Genomic DNA, 24,346 nt, shown 5'->3' with positions numbered 1-24,346 from the left:
TGTCCAATTTCTTCTTCTATTTTAAAGTTATTTATTTGTATTGGAAAGTAAGATACACAGAGAAGAAGAGAGACAGAAAGGAAGATCATCTGTTTGCTGATTCACTCCCCAAGTGGCCACAATGGCCACAGCTATGCTGATCTGGACGCAGGAGCGCAGAGCTTCTTCCAGGTCTCTCATGCGAGTGCAGGGTCCTAAGGCTTTGGGCTGTACTCTACTGCTTTCCCAGGATACAAACAGGGAGCTGGATGGGAAGTGGGGCCACCAAGACACACACTGACACCCATATGGGATCCCAGCATATTCAAGGTGAGACCTTCAGCCACTAGGCTCCCATGCAGGGCCCAACTTGTCCAATTTTCAGAGAAAAATGCTTTGGATCTAGTGTAGGTCCTCACAAGTGTTCCAAGTCAAGGTGCTGCTGTACACTGCCTTTGGGTTCTATGTTCTCTGTCCACCCAGCTTTGATGGCCACTGTGCTGTATTTGTGGTGCTTTCAAAGAGTAGAAGAGTCCACTTGGTCCTGTCTCTTCATGTACACATGCTGCTCTTGCTGTTGGTTTTGGTCCAGTCACTTAATCCAGTAGTGAGGACACTGCTCAGGGTAGACCTGAGTACTGGACTCAGTTCATCTACCTCTCCAAGTAACTTGCTCCATCTGTACCCATGGCCCTGGGCTCTGACCATTTGCTTATAGCACAGCCTTGCTGCCATGTATATTACCTTGCTGACTAACACATCTGGCTAACTTACCTTCCCCTGGATGAAGGTTAGGTTTTGACACCAGTGGTGGGACTTCAGTGAGCCTAATTTGACCAAATGCCAGAGGTTTTGACTATTCTTTGTTTTCATGGTTCAGGGTGTGGAATCTGGCGCCCTCTATGGCTACCAGAGGGGTGGGGTAACATGACCCTTTCTTTTATCCCAGATGTGATGGTGTGACACTACCAGTCTCCACCACTTTACGTGTATATCCTGTAAGATACAGCCATTATTTGTTTTCTTTTGAGCTCTGCACAACTCGGTCACACACTTCTTTGTGCTTCTTTTTTCTTCCTTCTTTTTTCTCTTCATTTTTGGCTCTGCTCTGGGTCTAACACTTTCCAATTACATCTAAACAAGTGTGTTTAATTTTAGGTTCTGTTTTCTAAGGAACTAGAGAGCACCCAAGAGGGCCAAGGCTTTGGGGAGCCCAAACTGGGTGAGTCAGGAATGCACTGTACCAAGGGTATATCTAAGTTCTTTAACTCTTCTGTGATTTCAGTGCAGTTTGTCTGGTCTTTGCCCAAAATGCTTACGACCTGGTGAGGTCCTGGAAAATATACAGTTGATCCCTATAGCACTAAGAAAGGAAAAATGGATTTCTGGAGAAATCAAGGGGACCATGGAAGGTTTCAGGCTGGGTGTTAGAGAGGGTCTCCAATACAGACAGGTAGACCTATCTCACTCCTCTTAGCCAAGAAAGTTAATTATGGTCTATGCCTGGGCTAGAACTCAGATCATAACTAAGCCAGATAAGACAGGCCATCTCATGGCCTCTTATTTTATTTATATACTTCCTTAGTTATTTGTCTATTCTTCCCCCTTCGCTTCCTTTCCAATACAAAAGCTCTTTGAGAACAGAGATTTTGCTGGCTTATTCTCCACTGAATTCCATTCAGCGGTATTATAACCATATGGCAACTGACTGACCAACTGGGGTTAACGTGCAGGTAACAACAGAGGGAGGAGGATCTAGTTCCAGCTCTAAGGCTCAAGAGACAGGCAGTTGTGTCTCTATTTTCTTGATATTGAGGTTAGAGCTATGTGTCCCTGCAGCTGTTTGTCCTCTCATTTGCTCACAAACATTTGTTACATGCCTACTTTAAGCCTGGTTCTGAGCTGAGGACATGGAAATACTTATTGGAAAGGTGCTTATTGGAAATACTTATTGGGAAGGAGAGAGTGACAAGGAAATAACCCATTCTAAAATGATGGGATACGTGCTGTAGGTGCACAGTGGAATCATCTACTTCTTTTGTGGGTGGGATTAAGGAAGGCATTTTCTGATTTTGTCATTTTTGCTAGCCTTTCACAACTCCAGGAGGAACCATGGTATTATGTCAGATCTCACCGTTTCAAGTGAAAAAAGCAGATGGCAGTCACAGGGGCTTGACCACTGAAGCAGGGCCTAGAAGATGGGTCCTGACTGACTGGCAGTCAACACCATCACTGGTTTGGCTAAGGTTGGGTGGGATCTTCCAGTGCAGAACCTGGTACCTGGGATTTTCCAGGGAGGCATAACCTAGAGGCAGAAACACAGCTCTGGGCTGTGCCTGACTGGATGGCCTGTGGAAGCCTTCATGCCAGAGTCTTCTTAATTCTGAAATGTGAACTTCCTTAGGAAGAGCTTCAGAAATCTAAGTGATCTGCACCGCCCTCCCCACTCCCCAATCTCAAAATTTTCAGCTATCCACACCTCGCGCTGGTCCATATCAGACAGCTGAAGGTAAATTACCTGTTGAATGAAACGCACACAGAGTTTCCATTTACACAGAACATGTCCTCTTCAGAGCCTGCACTCTGAAATATCTTGAAGGAGGGAACATGGAGGTGGGGGACTTGGGTAAAGGTAGGACTTAGAACGTTTCCCTTAAAAAAAAAATGAGAGAGAAATAAAGAAAATAAGAAAGGAAATTAATTTTACTGCCCCAAAGTGACCTCTCGCTTTCTGAGTACGTGCCACCACAAAACTACAAGTCCCATAAGGCCAGGCGCCAGGAGCCACCATCTTGACGCACCATAACGCGCATGTCGGTGGGAAAGCGAGGGCTTGGGGAGAGGAATCCCCGCCCCGCTAAAGCCCATTGGGCGAAGGGGTGGGCGACGGGCCCGGCGGTTGGCTACAGCGCCCGCCCGTCCGCCGCGTCGGTCGGGGTCAGAGTGCGCGGAGGTGAGTCGGTGTGTTGTGGACTCGTGGTGCTGGCTGTCGCTGTAGAGGCGGCCGAGAACGGGCGGTGGGGAGCGGGCGGAGCTGGGCCTGCCGCTATCTGGCCGGCGCCACAGTCGGCGCGGGCCGCGCCCGCCGCCGTCCACTGCCCTCAGCCTTTGCTGAGGCCGAGGGAGACGTCGGGGCCTGCACCTGGAGGGAGCCTGCCGCGCTGGCCCTAAGGAGGGGGCGTTGCCATGGCGACAGCCTCTCCTGCAGCTGACGGGGGGCGGGGGCGGCCTTGGGAAGGAGGACTGGTCTCCTGGCCCCCTGCCCCTCCTCTTACGCTCCCCTGGACTTGGATGGGCCCGAGTTGGGGGCAACACCCTGGGGTGGGTGAGGCTGACAGGCCCCCCCATGGGGCCCTGGTTCATGCATGTGGGGTGTGGGGCCGTGGTGGTGCGCAGTTCGTGCAGTCTTGGGTGCTGGCCCTGGGCGATCTGAGGAAGGCTCTGGTCGAGGGGGATGGGGCAGGGGTTTTGCAAGAGCCTGGGTGACTTTGTTCAGATTTACCTGAGGTTATTAGAGAAGAGGAAGAGGGATCTGACAGGCCGTTCATCGAGCATGGAATTAGTAGTAGGTCCCTTTTGCCCCCTCCTCAGGACGGGGAGACAGACAGACAAACGCGCGCGCGCACACACGGTTAATAGCTTGTAGTTCGGAGATGGTGATTGCAGTGATCTTGGCAATTGTGACTAAGAGGCCTAACCTGGCTAGCTTTGTGTTTGCTTTTCCTGCAAGTGGCCCAGCAACAGGTGGTTTTTTTTTTTTTTAATTTATTTTTTTAAGACTAGAAAAAGCGTGAAGTTGCCTTGAGGCTTGACTGAGAATTCTTGGGAAAGGTAGCTGTCCCTTGTTGATTTGGAAGATGCTAGATGTGTGACCCCTCATTGGGGGGTTTGGAATGTGTTCTTAGGGTTGGGTTTTGTAGCTGGCAGTGCCCATCAAGACTTTAGGGTAAGCCTCTTGCCACTCCTACCAGGCTGTTGTCTCTTGACAGGCTTTTCAGATTTCGGTGGGTTTTCTGAAAGTGGAAGGGCAGCGAGACTTGAATCCCATTGGCTGGAGACAACACTATTGGAACTGCAGTAGATTGTGATCGCCTGAATGATTTTTTGATTGTCGTGTTTCTACTAGAAATTGGCTTCATCAAATTCTGCTTTATTCTGACTTGATCAGATCCAGCAGCCTTGTTTTTGTGGGCTCGTGCTTGGAGTTTCAGTATATCACACCTGAATCCCCTACCATTTAAAAGTCAATTTATAAACAGGGACTTGGAGTGTGACTCCACTAATGTGTGCCTGTGCTCTTGGTTAGAAACCCACTTAGCTGCTGCCTTGGTCAGGAGGTGGGCATGGGGGCAGGGAGCTGCTGGGAAGTGATTGATAAGGTTTCCTGTATGGATTCCGAGGGGCCTCACTGGAGCGCAGAGCACTTTGGCAACTTAAGCACTCCAAATTAAAAGCTCATTAACAATTCCTGCCCAAAGATCCAGTAAATAACCAACCCACTAGGTCATGGAGCTTGGCTAAAAGCTCTCCCTCCGACTTGAAATTTCTAAGTGGAAAGCATTTTTGTTCCTGTTTCATTTTGAAGTGTTTTCTTTGTGGTGGGACAGTTGGTGAGTGGCGTTTTCTGAGGAGATCTAAGTGGAATTAAGTCTGAAGTGTTTAGATTGGTAATCCTAGGTAGGGGGTGTGTGTGCGCATGCGTGCGCATGCATATCCCTGGCTTACAGGGTGGCATCTACAACTTCCGAACAGAAGATCCGAATTGGGTGATAAGTATAATAGGCATCCATTGACGCTTTCAGGTGGGGTTTGCTGGCCTTGACCATCCTAGTGCTGACTTAGAAGTGTCTATCCTGAAGGCATTTCCTGGCCTTTGTGACCTATTGCAGTATGGCCTGCGCATGTGGCAAGCAAACCCTCTCCTCTTCCTGGCCTGTTCCTCAGTCCCTGACTTCTGGATATTGTCAGCCTCATCTGGGTCTCCTCCTTGACTGGGCTTCTGACATTATCCAAGAAGGTCTCCACATCATGGCCATTTTTCTCAATCAGATAACTTAAATGTGTAGTGTTCCTAAAAAGTAAGCCTCCTTAGGAAAAAAAAAAAATTGTTTCAGTAAGGAAAATGAAATCTATCATTCTCCAAATTCCCATCTGAAAGCTCTGTGTGTCCACATGGAAAGCGGTTACACCCCGGTTTGAGTTTGGGAGTTGGAGGTGAGCCTTAATGGGGATTTGATCTTCCTATGGAGATAGACTTGTTGCAGAGATATGTATTTATTCACAGCATTGGGGCCTGCCAGCTCTCCCAGAACCTTCAGCATCCCCAGCCACCAGTCTTGGCATCTTCGAAGTAAGGAGAGGTGAGAATTCCCCTTGCATGGTCAAATTTGGCTCTTCCTTTTGAGTATTTGGGCTGGTGGGGAGGTAAGGGTGGATGCTACTGCAGATTCTATTTCTCTGTAGCTTCTGATAAAAACAGCATGTACTGTAAGACTCTCCAAAACTTAGGACTGGAAGTGGAGAATCAGGGTCCTCGAATTCTGGTCTTGTGAACACCTGCTCTGGGTTCAGGGTGGCTGAGTTGACTGAGTACAGCCACAGTTGTCCTGCATTCTGAGAAATACACACTGAAAGACAGGAGTAAGAAGCCCATTCATTTTGCTTTTGATGATGAATTTGATCAAGCATTTGAGAACATGATTGTGTATCACCTTTAGATGGTCGGTTAACCCATTTTGCCAGGATCAGGACTAGGAGGAGTCTGATGATTCAAGTCCAGGGTCTGGAGGCTGTTGAAGGGCCAGGTACTTTGTTGGTTCCTGGGGTTGTAGTTTAAGGCAGCCACCCTGATACCAGGGAGCATGGGAGTTCATGGTCAAGACAGATGGTGAAGAAGCAGTTGTGATGTGCTCTGAGAATGCATTAATAAGGGCCGTATGGATGTTCTGGGAGTACAGAAGGGTCTCTAACTCAGACTGGTAAACTTTGGGAAAGGCCTCTTAACAGGAAGTAACTTCCTTACCTAGAATTAGATGAAGACAAAAGAGACCAAATGACTTTTTTTTTTTTTAATGTTTAGCAGACTTTAGTGAGTACTTGAGAGAGCTTTGTTAAGTTTGAGAAAGTTCAGTGTAGTTGAAATGATATTTAGAAGGGACAGGTCAAGGGAGTATGGTGAGACGTGAGGCAGAAGAGGGAAGCAGAGGCCAGAGTCTTTAAACTTAACAGTTGGATTCTGAGAGGTGGAGATGATTAGATTAGGGGCTGGCAGGTGTTACCTGAGAAGGACAAGATGGTAACTAGGCTTGGTGAGGCTATCATGACTGCTCAGCTCTGGTTAGGCATGAAACACGGGATGAAAACAAAGGAGCATGACTGCTCCTATAAAACTTTATTTATAACAACAGTTGACTGCTGAATTTGGCCATGGGCCATAGTTTGCTGAACAATTTAAGACCTGCAAGAAGCTGTTAAAAGGATTGTGTTGTAGAGAGTTTGCTCCAGTGTCAGTGTGAACGAAGAGTGCCCTGTGTCGAAGAGGACTGAAAATTCCCGAGCAGGGAGACTAGTAAGGAGGCAGACACATGGGCAGCATCTTGTATTATTTCTTTTGTGGCTGTGTTTGGCTCTTTCCTTTTCCCTTCTCTTCCCTTTTTTTTTTTTTTCTTTTTTTCTAAGATTTATTCATCTGAGAGGCTGGGTTATGTGAGAGAGAAAGAAGGATCGATCTTCCATCCACTGCTTTATTCCCCAAGTGGCTGTAACAGCTGGGCCAGGCTGAAGCCCATAGCCAGGAGCTTCATCTGGGTCTCCCACATGGGTGTAGAGGTCCAGGGATTTGAGCCACCTTAATCTGTTTTCCTTGCATTGGTAGGGAGCTGGATCAGAAGTGGAGCAGCTGGGATTTGAGCCAATGCCCACAACACCGGTCCCCATATTTGATTCTTAAAAATATTCTATAACAGAACCTATATGTACATGTACATGTGAATGTTGTTTCTCTTTCTGACTTCCTGGAACTTAAAAAATGTCTACCAAAGTGTTGGAAGTACCAGATCCTATTTCACGGAAAAAGAGACTGGAAAGCAGTTAAAAGTTAAAAGGTTTTGGGACCCGAGCACTTCCATCATCACTGGGTTCTGTTCCTAGGTTTGTTGGCGGAAGGAGGCAGCCGGGACATTAGTGGGCACTCTGATATGGGAGGCTGGCATTACAAGCAGTGACTTACCCTGTTGCCCACAGTGTTAGGAACTGTTTCCTAAGGAAGAAACTACAGAGTAAATGAAGTCCTGCAAGGCATCTTGATCATGAGGCTCAGCTCTTAGTTGCTTTGAACTTCATGAACTGTATACATTGAAAAATGACCCATTTCCCTCAGCTTTCCAGGGAATTGGCCTAATAATGTGTCCCACTCAGGCTCTTCTCTGCCTGTTTTTGCAGGCTGGTGACCTTTTCCCAGTTTTTAAACTGTCTCCCAATTCAGGTGTGGTGACGTGTCACAAAACATGCTGTCTGTTGACTTCCCGATGGGTAGGTGAGAGCTGAGAGGCCCGTGCCTGTCTGCTCTGTCCCTGTGTCTTCCTCCTGACTCCAGCATACTCACTTTGCTGGAGGAAGCCTATGGGTTTTGGGTAACAGTATTTGTGTGACCTTGGGCAAGTGACTCCCCTCTCTGGGTTTCACTTTCCTATCTGTAAAATGGAGATAATGAGATTGAAAAGGAATGCTTAAGGATTTAATTAAAACTGTCAACACAGTGTTTTGCTGGCTTTCATTACAAGTACTATTTTGCAAAGTAAATTTTTTGAAGATGAAGTCTTCCTCTGGGGTGAACGGCAGGCATGCTTATTACCCATTATGAAAGATTTAGGTTTCTTTTTAAGTTTATGTGTTTTTATTGGAAAGGTAGATTTATGGTAGATTTACGGAGAGAGAAGGAGATACAGAGAGGAAGATCTTCCATCCGTTGATTCACTCCCCAAGTGGCTGCAATGGCCGGTGCTGTGCTGATCCAGAACCAGGAGCCAGGAGCTTCCTCTTGGTCTCCCACGTGGGTGCAGGGTCCCAGGGTTTTGAGCCGTCCTCCATTGGCCTTCTGGCCACAAGCAGGGAGCTGGATGGGAAGCAGGGCCGTCAGGATCCCTGTGTGTGCAAGGCGAGGACTTTTGCTGCTAGGCTACCATGCTGAGCCAGAACTTTTTTTTTAAGATTTATTTATTTTTACTTGAAATAATTAGAGAGGCAGAGAGAGATCTTGCATCTTCTGGTTCACTCCTCAAATGTCCATGATGGCCAGAGCTGAGCCGGTACAAAGCCAGATTCGAGGAGTCTTTTCCAAATCTTCCATGCAGGTATAGCGACCCAAGGACTTGGGCTGTCCTCCATTGCTTTCCCAGACCGTGAGCAGGAAGCTGGGTTGGAAGTAGAGCAGCTGGGATCAGAACTGGCACTCCTATCAGATGCTAGCATTGCAGGTGAAGAATTAATGGGCTGTGCCACCATACCTGTCGCAGAATTCCAGAACTTATTTTTAGGATAGACTTTAGTCCCAATACGGTCAGAAAAGTGAAGCAAGTGAGTAACTTTTTCAATAAAAATTCACCAAATACGACCAGTTTATTCCTTCCTGAGCCCTGTTGCTTGCACAGCTTTGTAAAGTGCTGCTTGAATTTTTTTCTTATTAAGACTTATTATTGGAAAGGCAGATATATAGAAAGGAGGAGAGACAGAGAGGAAGATCTTCTGTCCATTGATTTACTTCCCATGTGACCGCAACAGCTGGAGCTGAGCCGATCAGAAGCCAGGAGCTTCTTCTTGGTCTCCCACGCAGGTACAGGGTCCCAAGGCTTTGGGCTGTCCTTGACTGCTTTCCCAGGCCACAGCAGGGAGCTGGATGGGAAGCGGGGCTGCTGGGATTAGAACCAGCACCCATATGGGATCCCAGCGCATTCAAGGCAAGGACTTTAGCTGCTGGGCCTCTGGCCCTGAATGTTTTTATTTTATTTTATTTTTTTATTTTTACTGTTTTCACCAGCACTGTGGGAAGTGGATCAGGTGATGGATATTTGTATCCTTGTACCAATGTGAGGAAAGTTAGGCTCCGGGAGGTTCTGTCAGTTGCTGTGAGGGGTTGCCAAGCCTAGTACAGTCCCCTGCACGTGAAGCTGTGTTGGTTTATTGCTGTGGTTTAGCCTTCCCTTGGGTGAAAGACTGCAGTGTGTGTATACCTGGTCCAGTCCTGCTGGGCTTTACTCAGCCGCCGAACCCCTTTGGTTCTTTTGGATTTTAATTGATGACTGATAGGATCAGACCTATTGGGAAGCAGATTCCCTTAGGGTCATTGTTTTTAGCTTTTCCTCCTTTGGGAACACTCCTTGGGGAGCCTTGGGTTAGGAGGGATTGCTTTGATATGTTCAAAATTGTGCCTTGTGCCCCACAGCTACAGGTAAAATCAAAAGGCAGATAATTTATGGGAGTGTCAAAGCTGGCCGCTGGCACCTCGGGAGGCCATTAGTATGCCTGTTCAGGCCCTCTGTGTCCTTGCAATTGATTCTTCTTTGCATGAGCCTGATTTGGGAAGCTGTAGATCTGTGGGTAGTGATTGGATGTGACAGTCCAAACACCGGTCCCTAAATTAATCCTTTTAATAGTATTCCGACATCTCTCTTTCTCTCATGGATGAGGACAGAGTGGCATGGCCTAGGAGGAAGGATAGAGAAAGAAAGAAAAGAAGCTTTGTTCAGTGCCGGGTCTTGCTGTATTCTAGCACGATCTGACTCCAGAGCACTTGGCATCGTAACCTTGGGCATGGTCATTCCTTCAGTAAACCTCACTCACACTTACTGTCTGCCCGACTCGGAGCTGGGTGCTGGGAATACAGAAGTGAGTACAAGGTGATCCTTGTCCTTAGAATTCAGCTCAGTGTTTCTCAGGCTTTTAAATCTCATGCTCCATTTACATTAAAAAAATTAATCTCATGCTCTTAATGCTGCTTGAATTTTTGAAATGTGTTTAAAAAAAAAAAAGCCAAAGGATCATGATGTCAGATACACTTTTTTTCCCCGCTAAACATACAAAATGCACATAGACACCCACGCTGCTGTCTTCCATCCTCCCCTAACTCATTGAACATTATCGGTGGTGGGAGAAAACTGATGCCATCTTCTGATATAGTGAGATGAAGGCTGTGAAACAGGAATAAATCACACCTAAGCAATTAACTTTATTATTATGGAATATCAGAGAAAGCTACTAAAATGAAAGCGCTCTGAGCTGGATTTTGAAGAAGTGGCAGTAAATGCCTGGTGAACAGTGGAAGTGCATGTCTAAACAGAGCAAGGAGAATTTACCAGGGTGCAGGTTTGTGCAAGAAAATATCACATTTGGGGACCTGAGCAAGAGTTGGACTTGACCCTGCCACTCGCCAGTTTCTCCACCCTGGGAGGTGGGGAAGTTTGCTCCCCTGGCACTGTCTGACAGGAGGCTTTGAGTTCCTAAGTGCTACAGTTGTTTTAATGCAAGGCACCCCTTCCTGTTTCTGCTTTTGTTCTCAGGCCTGTATTTTGTTTTCCTTTGAAATGTATGTATTAAATATGATAAAATAATATACACTTGAGTGATCTAGGCAGATTTGATGATCACTTCAAGTTGAGTTACTTTCAGTTAGAGGTATACCTTAGGGCCCGGTGCGGTGGCCTAGTGGCTAAAGTCCTCACTTTGAACGCGCCAAGATCCCATATGGGCACTAATTCTAATCCTGGCAGCCTCACTTCCCATCCAGCTCCCTGCTTGTGGCCTGGGAAAGCAGTCAAGGACAGCCCAAAACCTTGGGACCCATGTGGGAGACCTGGAAGAAGTTCCTGGCTTCTGGCTTCGGATCAGTGCAGTACCGGCCGTTGAAGTCACTTGGGGAGTGAATCGTCAGATGGAAGATCTTCCTCTCTCTCTCGTCCTTTTCGTATATCTGACTTTGCAATAAAAAATAAATACATCTTAAAAAGAAAAGCTACACCTTAACTCAAGAACTGAAGTTGGTATGAATTATTAGTCAGATGGTGGTTGAGGGATTAGACAAGTGAAGAAATAGGGTCTTTGAGCACAGTGGAGAACAAACAGGGCCCCAAGCAACTGGGTCTCTCTGAGCCTTCATTTCCTCATGTGCAAAATGGAAACACTGTTAACCCTTTTGTCTGATAATTGGAAGGGTAGAGTGAGAGAACATGGAAATCTGATCTGGACTGGCTTGCAGTCGCGTTCTAGAAAATGATGTTTTCCTCCTCTTCATGTATTAAGAACACAAACTGTTTTATTGAGCACATACTATTGTGCACTCTACTTGTGCACATTGCATGGTTGAGCCTCAAAAATGTAGCTGTTATTAAAAGTATTATGACAGTGAGTGTATAGAGGTGACAGGATTTGAACCCAGATTTACCTGGTACCAATGTCTTAATAGCCAGATTAAGTGGACTTCTTACCTCTCAACCAGTTTTCCATCCTGATAGCAGCGGTATGGGAGGTGTTTGAGCAGTTCTGGATACCTCTCTTCCATAGACGCTGTCTGCGAGAGCTGGAGGTGCTTACAGGGATGATGGTATCAGCGTCTTTCCTTCCTCTGCCTCCAGCTTAGTTTTGTATTAGAGAACAAGACTTTGGCCTCTCTGTATGCAGTGGGATTGCTACAGCCTTGCAAAACTTTGCAAGGAAGTCTTTTCCAGCTTTGGCCCCTGGAAAGAGATTGCCCAAGCTGCTGGGCCTGGCTGATGGTTTAGCCAGCAGTTGGCACATTACAGATAGCTGCCTCTTCATGTACTGACATGAGCTGCTGAGGCGGGTCAGTTGAAGGCAAGAGCCAGTCCATGATGTTGCTGTCGTTAGTATTCCTGAAGGCCTTCAGTCACTTGAGCTATGCAGGTGGCTTAGGATTAGCCACTGCTCCTGCTGTGGGGAAGTCCTGCCTAGTGCTGCCTCGGACCTGAAGCAGCTGTGGCTGGTTGTAGAGAGGGGAAGATTGTGCTTTGTTGAGGTGAGTTCGTGCTTCCCCTTCCACTTTTGGGCATCAGAAGGTCAAGTCGTGGTTCCAGGCATATCAGGCTTTATTTTGTCTCTGACTTCTAGCCCTCAGAAGACGGCATAGCACCCTCAGACTGCTGGCTGCCTCCGGGAGTCCGCAGAGATGCTTGGGAGATGAGTGGTGAGGCCTGCTCCATGTGTTGGAGCAATGCTTGGAGACCCTGGCCTTCAAGTTGAGACTGCTTGGTTCTATTTCTTGCGCTGTGGCCGTTGGACAGCCTTTTTGTCTTTCTGGGCTTCATTTTCCCTGGCTGGCTGCCTTGCAGGTTTTCTTTCACCTTTGACAATCTGTTATTTTCACAGGAAGTGCCTGGCGGTAAGGATGCATTCATTAGAAGGGAGATTATGGCTTTTGAAGGCGTGCAGTTTATTTATAGTTTTTTAGGCTATTTTTAGCTAAAAGAAAGCTTGTGACCCAGTGAATTCCAGAGAGTGTGACTGTTCCTTGTTGATTCTGACTCAGTTGCCTGGCTCTTAGGAAACTGCAGGTCAGTTTGGGACAGGAAGCTGTCCTAGGTCTGGAAGCTGAGGAAGCCGTGGTGGTAGTGGTGTCAGGTGCTTCTGGTCAGCTGCACTCAGAACTACCTTCAGGTACCTTGGCATCTCCAGAATGTGCCCCCGCCTCCAAGGTGGCTTTTACTGGCATGGATTGAATGTAGATATGGTGTGGGAAAACAGAATTAAAAGATATGCTTATTCTTATGGGAGAAAGTCTGGAATCCATATATAAGGGGTCTTATAAAAGGTCCTGGAAAATGTAGGAAAACACTGTGCTTTATAAAATGCCCTTTTATAAACTCAGAGGTGCCAAGTGTGGCTGGAGAGGTAGAGTGGGAGTAGACCATGTGTTTGATGGTGGGATGCTCTTGCCACCCTCAGCTCCCCTGGCCTGTCTACGTATTAAAGGCTGTCCCCCCTCCCTTCCCCCGGCCAGTAATGGAGGCTATAAAATGTCTATTTACCCAAGACACCGGAACGACTCCTCTGCGGTTCCACTAATCTGGTGATTTGGTGCGTCTTTGGTCTCTCAGGTAAATACAGATTGAGTCTTTTTATAAAGGCATATTATTTCCCTCATTAAATGTGTGTTTTGGCACATGTGTTATTTACCTGATAGACAGTAATGGCTGCAGAGGAGCCATCGGTGTCTGTTGTGTAAATAGTCTGCGCGGAGACCATCCTCCAGGGGCTGTGGTGCAGGCCTGCTTTATCCAAATCAGCCCTGGCCCCATGGTAGTCCCTATTCACCTCTCCGCTGGCCCCACTAAGGGGATGGCCCTTTATTTTGAGAAGTCATTTATTTATTTTTTCCCCTTGCCATAGGCTGCTTACTGTCTTTAATTTGCTAGAAGGAAAAGGATATCCGAGAATAAATGTTTGCAAACCCCAGTTTCTGTTCAAATGTAGTTTGTAGAAGTACTCAAAATCATAAACTGTTTCTTCGAGTTCCGTCCCTCAACCCGATAAGCATAGTCACAGTTGATGTTGAAAGCTTTAGACCTGTAGTTTGCAAAGCCATGACTAAAGGATGAAAACCTCAGGTGAGAAGGGGAGCCCCAAGTCGAGTGTAGTGGGACGCCACTGTGTGTGGGGTAGGGCTGTCTCCTGGCAAGAGCCCCGGGAGGGGGTTCTTAGTGGGGGCTCTTCTGATGGAGCATCAACTTGGGGAAGAGAGACTCTGCGGTATGCCTTGAGGAGCGACTGACATTTGCTGTAGGAGAGCATGCAGCCTGCCTCCTGGGGACTCGACTTAGAGCTGTTCTGTTTTCTTTCGCCTTAAAAAAATTATTTTTGCTGGGCCTGGTGCTGTGACCTAGCAGCTAAAGTCCTCACCTTGCACATACCAGGATCCCATGTGGGCGGGCGCTGGATCTCATCCCAGCAGCTCCACTTCCCATCCAACTCCCTGCTTGTGGCCTGGAAAGACAGTCGAGGACGGCCCAAAGCCTTGGGACCTTGCACCCGCTTAGGAGACCTGGAACAAGTTCTTGGCTTCTGGCTTTGGATCGACACAGCATTGGCTGTTGCTGCCACTTGGGGAGTGAATCATTGGACGGAAGATCTTCCTCTCTGTCTCTCCTCTTCTCTGTATATCTGCCTTTCCAATAGGAATAAATAAATAGATGAAATAAATCTTTAAAAAATTATTTTTGTTTATTTGAAAGGCAGAGTTACAGAGACAGGTATGGAGAAGCAGAGAAAGAGAGAGGGAGATCTTCCATTTACTGGTTCAGTTCCCTCATGCTGCAGTGACCTGGGCTGTGCCAGGCTGAGACATTTAGCCTGGAGCTGCTTCTGGATCTTCTACACTAGTGCTTGAGACTTAAGCCCTTAGGCCATCCTCCGTTGCTTTCCCAGGCCATTAGCAGTGCCCTTATGGAATCCTGGTACCCCACATGGGATGCTGGCTGTGGCTTATATCTGCTGTGCCATAATATCAACCATTCTGTCTTTTTTTTTTTCTTAAATTTTTTTGTTTTGTTTAGATGGGGTAGAAAGTTTGCCTGGTTCATTCCCCAAATACTTCCATGGCCAGAGCAGGGGACCTGGAACACGATCCAGGCCTTGCCCATGAGCGGTAGGAACTCAGCCATCTGAGCTGTCTCCTGCTGCCTCCTAAGGTGCACGTGAGCAGGTCCTAACTGGTAGCTTGACCAGGAAGCCAAATGCTCAGCTTTTTTGCACTTGAATTTTAAAAGTGAAATTTTAAGAAGTTTGGAAAAGCCACAGTTTACAAAGAACTTACAAGGAGAGTATAAAGAATTTTTTCCTCCTTGAACCATTTAAGGGTTAAGTTGCTGATCTAATATCCTATCACCCTGAATACTTTGCATGTATTTCCTATAGGGAAAGCCATTTTTCTATCTAAGTATAATAAAGCCATCAAAACCAGGAAATTAACATTGATATGTTACCTCCATCTCCTCTTCAAACCCCATTCAAGTTTTGTCAATTGTCCCAGAATATTCTTTGTAGCAGAATGATCCGTCTTAGAATCATGTGTTGTCTTTAGTTATCAAGTCTTCTTAGTCTGTTTCAGACTTTCATGAGTAAACATTTTTTGTCTTTCATAACCTTGATACTTTTGAAGATCACAGGCTGGTTAATTTGTAGATCGTCCTCAATTAGGGATGGTCTGATATTTGCTCATGATTTGATTCAGGTTATGCCTCTTCAGCAGGCATATCACAGAATCCTTCTCATTGCAACCCTTCAGATGGGGCATGATTTTGATTTATCCCATTATTGAGATGATCTTTTTGATCCCTTGATTAATGTCTTGCCTGCCAAGTATCTCCATTATAAAGTTACTCCCTGTTGTAATTAATAAGCATTTTGTGGAGAGTTACCTTGAAACCATAGAAATACCCCTTATCAAGCTTTACTTTTGTTTTTGTTTTTATGAGCTTTTCGTTCCCTGCTTACGTCAGTGCATTGTAATTCTCAATATTTCCCTGGCCAGGGGGTGTGCCTGCAAGGTGGCTTCTGTGCCTTATGTTGCAATCATTTTTGAACATTTTCTTGCTTTCTGGCATGAGATGTTCTAGGTTCATCTAGTGCTTTGTCTGCCGTAGTCCTGGAGTTGGCTATTTCTCCAAGGAGTTTCTGGTTCTTTTAATCGAGAGTGATATTTGGAAGGCAACTGGTTGAATGTTGCTGCTCCCTGGTCCTTCCTAAGGTCAAAAAAACGTACTTACACATGTGTGTATATGAAAGTGCTTAAAAAGATGTGTAGAAAGTGGAATTAAATAATAAGGTTGTTTTGATGCAGGAAGTTTTTTGAATTCCATACAAATGAGGGATCTTCAGTTCATGGAAAATATGTATCATGAAAACACCATGCATGGATTTAAAAGTACTTTTATTTAAAGATTTATTTATTTTTATTACAAAGCCAGATATACAAAGAGGAGGAGAGACAGAAAGGGAAGATCTTCCGTCCGATGATTCACTCCCCAAGTGAGCACAATGGCCAGTGCTGTGCCGATCCAAAGCCAGGAGCCAGGAACCTCCTCCAGGTCTCCCACACAGGTGCAGGGTTCTAAGGCTTTGGGCCGTACTTGACTGCTTTCCCAGGCCACAAGCAGGGAGCTGGATGGGAAGTGGAGCTGCCAGGGTGAGAACCAGCACTCCTATGGGATTCTGGTATGTGCAAGGTGAGGACTTTAGCTGCTAGGCCACAGCGCCGGGCCCTAAAAGTACTTTTGCATCAAAGTAAGCTTCTTATTGTCTCACTCCGTTTTCATGAACTTTTAAAGTTTTTTTAAGTTGTTATTTGAAAGAGCAGTAGAGGGACAGGGACAAACACAGAGATCATCTGCTGGTTCATTGCCCAAATGCCTGCAACAGCTGGAGCTAGGCTAACCGGAAGCCAGGAGCTAGGCACGTCACCTGGGGTCTCCCATGTGGGAAGTAGGGGCCCATGTACTTAAATCGTTGCTTGTTGCCTTCCAGTTTGTGCATTAGATGGGAAGCTGGAATCAGAGTAAGAACTGGGACTCAAACCCAGGCACTCCAGTGTGGGACTTAGGCATCCCAAGCAGTAGCTGAATTGCTGTGCCACAAACCCCATGAACACTTCCATGTTCCCTTGCATATTTTATACTCAGCATTTACATCTAGATTTATGTGTCTATCCCATATCAGAAATCCACAGCCTGGGGGTTCAGGCAAGGGTAGGTGGGCATAGCCCGATGGGATAGCAGTAGTGATAATGCTGAGTTAGTGTTTACTGAGCCTTTAGATATTAGACACTAATCTCACTGTTTTAAATGCATTGTCCCATTTCATTCTCACTTAAGGCGTAGTTACTATTATCATTATTATTTTATAAGTGGGAAACAGCAGAGCTTGCTCGAGGTACTGTGGTTAATTAAGTGGCAAAGCCAGAATTCAAACCTGGAAGCCTTCCTTAATGATGACACTTAAATTGTCAATAGTTTTGTCAAAGTCTGAATGGCAATACAGAATCCCCGCTTCCCATCCAGCTCCCTGCTTGTGGCCTGGAAAAGCAGTCAAGGACGGCCCAAGACTTTGGGATTCTGCAGTCGTGCGGGAGAGCCAGAAGAGGCTCCTGGCTTCAGATCAGCATAGCGTTGGCCCTTGCAGTCACTTGAGGAGTGAATCATTGGATGGAAGATCTTCCTCTCTGTCTCTCCTCCTCTCTGTATATCTGAGTTTGTGATAAAAATAAAATAAATCTTTTAAAAAAAGAATGTGTATACTCTATACACATTTGGAAAAGTTGAGACTTTGAAAAGTCCAAATGACAGCCTTCTATGGAGGGGTGGGGAACAATCTGTTGTCATCTGGGGGACTGAATCAGTTGATGGAAGATCTCTGTCTCCTCTCTTTACCTGTGCCTTTCAAATAAAAAGAGAATAAATCTTAAAAGTAAAAGAATGACCTGAGCAGATGGATGTCTCCTATCTTAGCAGGCCTTCAGGCAGGAGTGCTTGATGTAGTTCTCTGGGATTCTGGCCTTCAAAAGGAGATTGGTGCTACCCTCTGAAGAAGTTGCATAGTCTGCTCAAGCCTGCCTTTGTCTACCTAGCCTGAGGAATATTGGCTACATTTTTGAAGCCGTGATTGTTATGGGGTGCGAGCGAGATCACACCAGACATGTCTAAGGTTTATTGAGGAGCCTTTATTAACCAGGCTTGGTGATAATAGAGCATACTAGAAATAGCAAATCACAAGTCCATATGGCAATCCAACCAGTCATAATCCACCAAACATAACCCCAAGAGGAACAAATGGCCATTACCCTTAGCTCTATCCGTTAAGCTGAAGACCTATGTCCCAGCTTCCCCAACAGTATCAGTCATTGTAAGAGACATGCAACGAGTAACCTGGGCACACTTACAAAGCTGCAGACATTCATCTTTCCCTGGCTTTTCTGTCCACATTCTATCACTGCTAGGCCTCACCTCTCCTGGAACTCCTGATAGTACACAACTCAGAAATAACATTGCTATATCCATTGTCCCTTCTAAGCAGTACACAGGAACCATGTTCAGCGGATTACCTGTCCTGGGTCAGCCAAGAGTCAAGGTGCCAGAGCAATGGAAGCTCCTGACCAGAAAGAGAGTGAGCCCCTGCTTCATGGGCCTTTTAAAGGGGATTGTGAGGGGCGTAGTTACACAACAATGCAGTACTGTCCCCTATCAGATGATAGATGAGTCACAAATGGGCAGGAGTGAATACCTAAGTGGTGGTGGGGAGTTGCTGAGGATGGAATTAGCATTCCATTGCTGTTAGGACCTACCTTCAGGACAGAGGGTGGGGACACAGCCATATTCAATTTGCTCACTGTCAGTGGGTGCTGGCTGTCACTGGCTGCACCCTATAACATGATAACAATTGCCCAGCTTGTGCATGAAGAACCTAACACACCGTCTCACCTTAGCTACAGTGGATCCTGATGAACTCTCCCTAGAAGGCTTGAGGACATTAACACATAGCCTAGACTGCCTGCCAACACATACATGCAGCTCATCCTGTGACTTAGGAGAGAGCTGGCAAGAGAAATGACACTGGGTGTCCTCTGTTGCGTGCAGATGATGGGCTCCTTCCTTTGAGGCTGTTTTAGACTGTACCAGGTGCTCTCCCCTCTGCGCTGGGTGGGAGCAGCCAGGTGTCGGCTGGCCGCCCTTCGGAGGCAAGCCCTGGCTCTGTTGGAATGAGGCTTCTGATACTAGAAGCTATGGCTGTTCTCTGTTGAGCAGTGAGCTTTCTTGTTTGAGGATTAAAGTTGTGGGAAATTTGAATATTGAGTATAAAAGGGAGAAAGACACAAAGTCCCTGCTTTGTTCTTTTTTTCCCCTCCTTTTTAGGGAGTTTGAATTATTTGTGAGTAAAACTTGGGCTTTGATTTTTATATTTAGTTAGCCCTCTGAGAAGCAGACATTCCACAAACTTAAAGGAAAAACTTAAAGGAAAAGTAATTTAATTTTTTTTTTTTTTTGCACATGTTCACTCAGAAAACTTTACTAGACTTTTAGCAATGCTCCCATTACTGCCACATCTGGGTTTTCTCTTTTTCGTTCCCTATTTAAAAAGTCCTGCCGTCAGTCAGGGCCTCCATAAGAGAGGGAGTCAGAAGCAGCAAACAGCAAGGCCTAAGGCTGTGGCCAGCTGTGCTCACCAGGCTTTGCTCAGTCCCCCGGGTGCCACTTACTAGTGTGGGGGTTGGGAAGTCACCAAAATACCCTGAGCTAATTCCCCTGTGATTGGAATTGCTTTCCCATTGGGAGAAGGGAGGAGGGAATGCTGAGATGTAGGGGTGTGGGCAGGGAAGCCAGGGACAAGTGGCTAATAATGGAGTTGAGGCAAGAACCTTGGACATTTTCCACTGCTTATCTGAGTCTACTTAGCGCTCAGGACTGCTTGTGCAAATGGGTCACCTCTTGTTATTTAGGAGCCCTTAGCTTTACTGTTAAGTGTTGCCACCTGACAAGGGCCCGTGGACTTTCTCGCTTTCCTTTCCTTTGAACTTCAGAGTTCCATTTACAGCCGAAGGCCAGTGTTGCATGGTGTTTGGAGAATGATCTGGGAGACTCAGAGCTGTAATAATGCTGCAGGTGCTGGTATGAAGGTCTTGAACTCTGTAACAGAGGCTGTGATTTAGAACATGGGAGAGCCTCATGTTGCGTGGATGTTCCTGAAGACTGATTTGAACAGTGCCACAGTGGGTACAGTGGGAGGGGGAGTAACCCAGGCTCTCTGTTTTTTGTTTTTGTTTTTGTTTTTTCCCTTAACTTTCCTCCCCTAAGTTTTAGATGCTTCTGGATGTTCAATGCTAGCACCTTTGCAGACTGGAGCAGCTCGATTTTCTTCGTATTTGCTTTCAAGAGCAAGGAAGGTGCTGGGCTCCCACTTATTTTCTCCCTGTGGTGTTCCGGAGTTCTGCTCCATATCCACCAGGAAGCTGGCGGCCCACGGCTTTGGCGCATCCATGGCAGCAATGGTGTCGTTCCCTCCCCAGAGGTATCACTACTTTTTAGTGCTGGATTTTGAGGCTACGTGCGACAAGCCACAGATTCATCCTCAGGTAACTGATGCATCGTTGCTTCAGAAAAGGTGGGGAGGGCAAGGAGGGAGGGGGGACAGTCTTGCTTCCTGGGCCCACGAGGAGCCTTCTTGTAGCATTCTGGCTTGTTGTGACTCGCCTGGAGTCTCTGCCTCTGTAGCAGGACCTGCTTCAGGCATGCTAGGATGACGTGGACCCCGGAAGTTTCCAGGGAGGGCTGAGCACATTCTCAATGGAAATATTTCCTTGTCTTCCATCCTTTCATCTTTACCTTCCCTCCTGCTACTGCTTTGCATTCTTTTAAGAAGTAGTTTGGTAGCTAGCCTGCAAGATGACCTCCATTGATCCTCAGCAATATTTGTGTACCTCTGACAGTGAGTCAGTATACACAGAAATCCATCATGGAAGAGAAGCATGTGGCTAAGTTACAAAGACCATTGGAGTCTGCCTTGGTAGGCCCGAAGAAAGGCACATGTACATAGGAATGGAGGCCCTTTGCCAAAAGCTGGTACCCACGTGCCAGTCACATGAAAGAGCTATCTTGGAATTGAATCTACCAGCCCCAGTCAAGCCATCAGATGACTGCAGTCCCCCATTGCATCTGACTTGAGCCTCAGGAGAGACCCTGGACCAGACGGGTAGTTACATCCCTCCTAAATTCCCAAATCATGGGAACTGTGAGAGAAAACGAGTGGTTATATCTGTTTTGGCATGATTTGTTATGTAGCATTACATAACTTAAACAAGTATGTTGTTGGCCTCTTGAAAAGTTCTTTGCTTAGTCACCAAATGTACTCAAAGTCCTTTTACCATGTAAAGTAATGCTACCTGGAAGCATGCATTTGTAACGGGGGTGGGGAGTATGGTGGGCGAGGGCACCTGTGCTATGATCTGAAGTGCTTGGTGTTTGCTTCAAGGGGATAATTGTGGGACTGATGTGTCAGTTATTATGGTATAGGGTCCTTGGCTTTGTCTAGCTCTAGGATTATAGTTCCCCCCTGCAGGGTTACTTCATTGAGATGCATAGCCTTGTTGGCTTTGGGAACAGCTTTCATTGGTAAGCAAGGAGGGAAAGAAAGGACTTCAGCTTTGGGTCCTTGGGAGATCAGAAGGAATGAAGTCCATTCCAAGAAAACCAGGCCCATTTCTCTCGGTTTTTCCAGTAAGGGCAAATACCAGTAAGGGCAGCTGATTCCATAATCCTTTTCTTTTTATTTCTTTTTAAGATATTTATTTATTTTTATTGGAAAGTCAGATTTAGGGAGAGAAGGAAAGACAGAAAGGAAGATCTTTTGTCCACTGATTCACTCCCCAAGTGACTGCACCGACCAGGGCTGAGCTGATCAAAAGCCATGAGCCAGGAGCTTCTTCTGGGTCTTCCACTTGGGTGCAGGCTTCCCAAGGCTTTGAGTCGTCCTTGGCTATTTTCCCAGGCCACAAACAGGGAGCTGGATGGGAAATGGAGCTGCTGGGACACAAATTGGTTCCCATATGGAATCTTGGCATGTGCAAGGCAAGGCCTTTAGCCACTAGGCTACCATGCTGGGCCCTATTTCTTTCTTTCTTTCTTTTTTTTTTTTTTTAACTCTTCTCTGTTAGAAGAGCTATATGCCTCTAAATAATTGGAGTCAGGCTTTCTGAAGGCAGCACCCATATGATTAACCTTGCTATGCTATTGCAGTAGCTCCAGCTGAAACTATTCTTAATGTTTTCTGCTTTTTGCTCTGGTATGTGCTGTAGGGTTGTCTCTGCTTTCTCCAACTTTTAGAATTTTTCTGGCATGGTGGGTGTTGAGAATTTGGATTATGTGGATTTTTCTAGGTTGGAAATCAGGGATCTATATGCTAATATGCCATATTAATTCTCTTATGAATGAAAATTTCTGTTACTGAGGAAGCCCTACTGAGGCGTGAAAGTAAAATCCTACAGATCTCTGTTGCGTATGATCCATCCTTTTCTGAACCCTCATTGTCACTTGGTACTTGCTTGTGTGTATGTGCATTTCATACCTTTGCAATTAGATTATAAGGATACATAATTATACAGCTTTGGTGTCTTGTCTGCAGAGGATATTGTCAATGTTCCTGAAGGTGAAACTGACTCCTGTCTCAATTTGATGTGCTGTTGTTACTTTTTCTTTCAAGGATATTGTTCTTTTTATTTTTGCTTTGTCTGTCTGTCCATCCATCCATCTGTCTGCCAACCACAGTGCTAAAGACATAAAGCAGTATAGATTTAAAACACTTGTATTACTGGCTTTCTTTCCAGACTCAGGCACCTAGGCCTTCTAGGCCCAGGCCAAGGTAGGGCTTCATGTGGTATACCAGGATCTGGGCCTGATTAAAGATTGTCTCTGGAATCAATGAACCCCGATGATGTGATTCCAAGGGCACTTAAGGAATTGGCTGCCCTGGTTCATTATTAGCAACGCATTAGCTGTTGCTTTAGAGAGCTCAGGAAGAAGCATTGCTGTCTTGCTTATCTGTAAAAGGGGGATACGAATGATCTTGGAAATTATAGACCCGTTAGTTTACTGCGATTCCAGAGAAGATACTTGACCTGATCGTCAGATAATCAATCAGCAAACAGCTAGAAGCGCGTGGGGTACTGAGTAATAATGTACATGGGTGTGTGAAGACGAGCAAATCCTGTCAGATCAATCTAACTTCCTGCTGTGACATAGTGATAGATTTGAGTGGATCAAGGGCAAGTGATAAATGTAATACATCTTGACTTCATTAAGCCTCCGCAGTGCTGTGAACAACAGGTGAGGAGCTGAGTTTGGGGCCAGACAGCTATGTTGGGCTACCACTGGATCACTGTAGGAAAGGGCTGGGCAGCTTGAGACTTTTTTTAGCAGCAACTTTAAATCTCCGTCTCTCTCTTTTTTAAATCTGGTCTTCTTTCATGTTTCCAGGTAGTGGGAGGCTGATAGGATTCAGAGAAAGCTTAGAAGGTGGGTTGGAGAAGTTGTCAGTTCCAGGTAGGACAGCATCCTTGCTGTGAGGTCATTTTGGGTCAGAGTCTCAGCAGAGCCTCTATGCTGGTGAGATCTGGCCAACAAAGGGAGTGGAGAAAGTGGAAAAGCTAGGGAGGAGAGGAACGAAATCATTAGAGGCACAGGCATAGGCTTAGTAATAAAGAAAAGAAATTGAATATAGTTTTAGTGATTGATTTCTTGTCCAGGCTAAATAAATTCATCATGTGGTGAGTAGTTCCAACGAGTATGATAACTTGATTTTTGCTTTAGTAAGACAAACAGAGATGAATTTAAATGGAGACTGGAAAAGCTGAGATTTAGGATGAGAATGAGAGTAAAAGGACTAGAATATGATGCCTAAGTTAGAACTCTCTCTCAGATCGACTTGATGGGTGACTTTTTTTTTTTTTTTTTTTAACATTTCTTTCTTTTGGAAAGCAGAGCAATGCAGAGAGACAGAAATATCTTCCATCTACTGATTTACTTCCCAAATGTTACAACAGCCTGGACTGGTCCAGGCCAAAGCAAGGAATCTGAAACTCTACTCACTGGGTTGCAGTGGCCTGAGTTCTGGGCCGTCTTCTGCTGTTTTCCTGGGCACATTGGTAGGGAGCTGGATAGCAAACAGAGCAGCAAGGACTTGCACAGGCGCATTGATTTTGCAGGCTGCAATCGCTGCACCAGAATCTCACTCCCCAAAGAGATTCTTAATGTGTAAGATCTGCATCAAGAGAACCATCCCAGCTCCTCTCCTGAGTAGCTCCCATGTCTTTCACTCCCCAAGGCTCCTTCACAGTACACTCTTGGTTCTTAGTATGCCTTTCACTCAGGCATGTGGGAGGCAGAAACGAGTTTTGGACCAGGTCTCATTTGGAGGTTTGACGTGGACTACATTAATCTGTCCCTGGTTTTCTTTTTTCTTTTTTTCTTTCTCTCTCTCTCTCTTTTTTTTTTTTTGTAATTTCATTTTATGACACAGTTTCATAGGCTCTGGGATTCCCCCAACTCCTCCCCCCATGGTGGATTCCTCCACATTGTTGCAGTAGTACAGTTCAAATCCAGTCATGATTCCTTCATTGCAAGCATGTACCATGCATAGAGTCCAGCATCTTATTGTCCAGATAAATTCAACAATTTCTTGGGAGACCATCTGTGGTCTGAAAGCAGAGCTGGCAGAATATCCCAGCCAATGAAAAGCCACAACATAACATCAGCAACAATTTACAACACTGTGAGTTAATTGACATGGTATCGAGTGCCCAATATGTTAGAAAACGCAAGTT

At 45.9% G+C, this 24,346-nt stretch overlaps 1 protein-coding gene across 9 annotated transcripts in view; it reads left to right on the top strand.

The window, feature by feature from the left end:
* The first annotated feature begins 2,893 nt into the window (after positions 1-2,893).
* Positions 2,894-24,346, top strand: part of ERI3 (ERI1 exoribonuclease family member 3) — a 139,040-nt gene continuing 117,587 nt past the window's right edge. For 2 of the 9 annotated variants that reach the window (XM_040977717.1, XM_040977720.1), the window contains exons 1-3: positions 2,940-3,300; positions 5,264-5,339; positions 19,827-20,104. In XM_040977717.1, the coding sequence (XP_040833651.1) occupies positions 3,166-3,300; positions 5,264-5,339; positions 19,827-20,104 (489 nt within the window). In that variant the 5' untranslated portion in view covers positions 2,940-3,165. Of the gene's footprint in view, positions 3,301-5,236; positions 5,340-19,826; positions 20,105-24,346 lie in introns of those variants that run through there. The other 7 variants (XM_040977721.1, XM_040977724.1, XM_040977718.1 and 4 more) reach the window with 7 other exon arrangements.

Source organism: Ochotona curzoniae, unplaced genomic scaffold, assembly GCF_017591425.1.
Source record: "Ochotona curzoniae isolate NIBS_2020 unplaced genomic scaffold, NIBS_Ocur_1.0 contig_2855, whole genome shotgun sequence".
NCBI classification, from domain to species: Eukaryota; Metazoa; Chordata; class Mammalia; order Lagomorpha; family Ochotonidae; genus Ochotona; species Ochotona curzoniae.
This window is presented reverse-complemented; position numbering and strand designations above follow the sequence as displayed.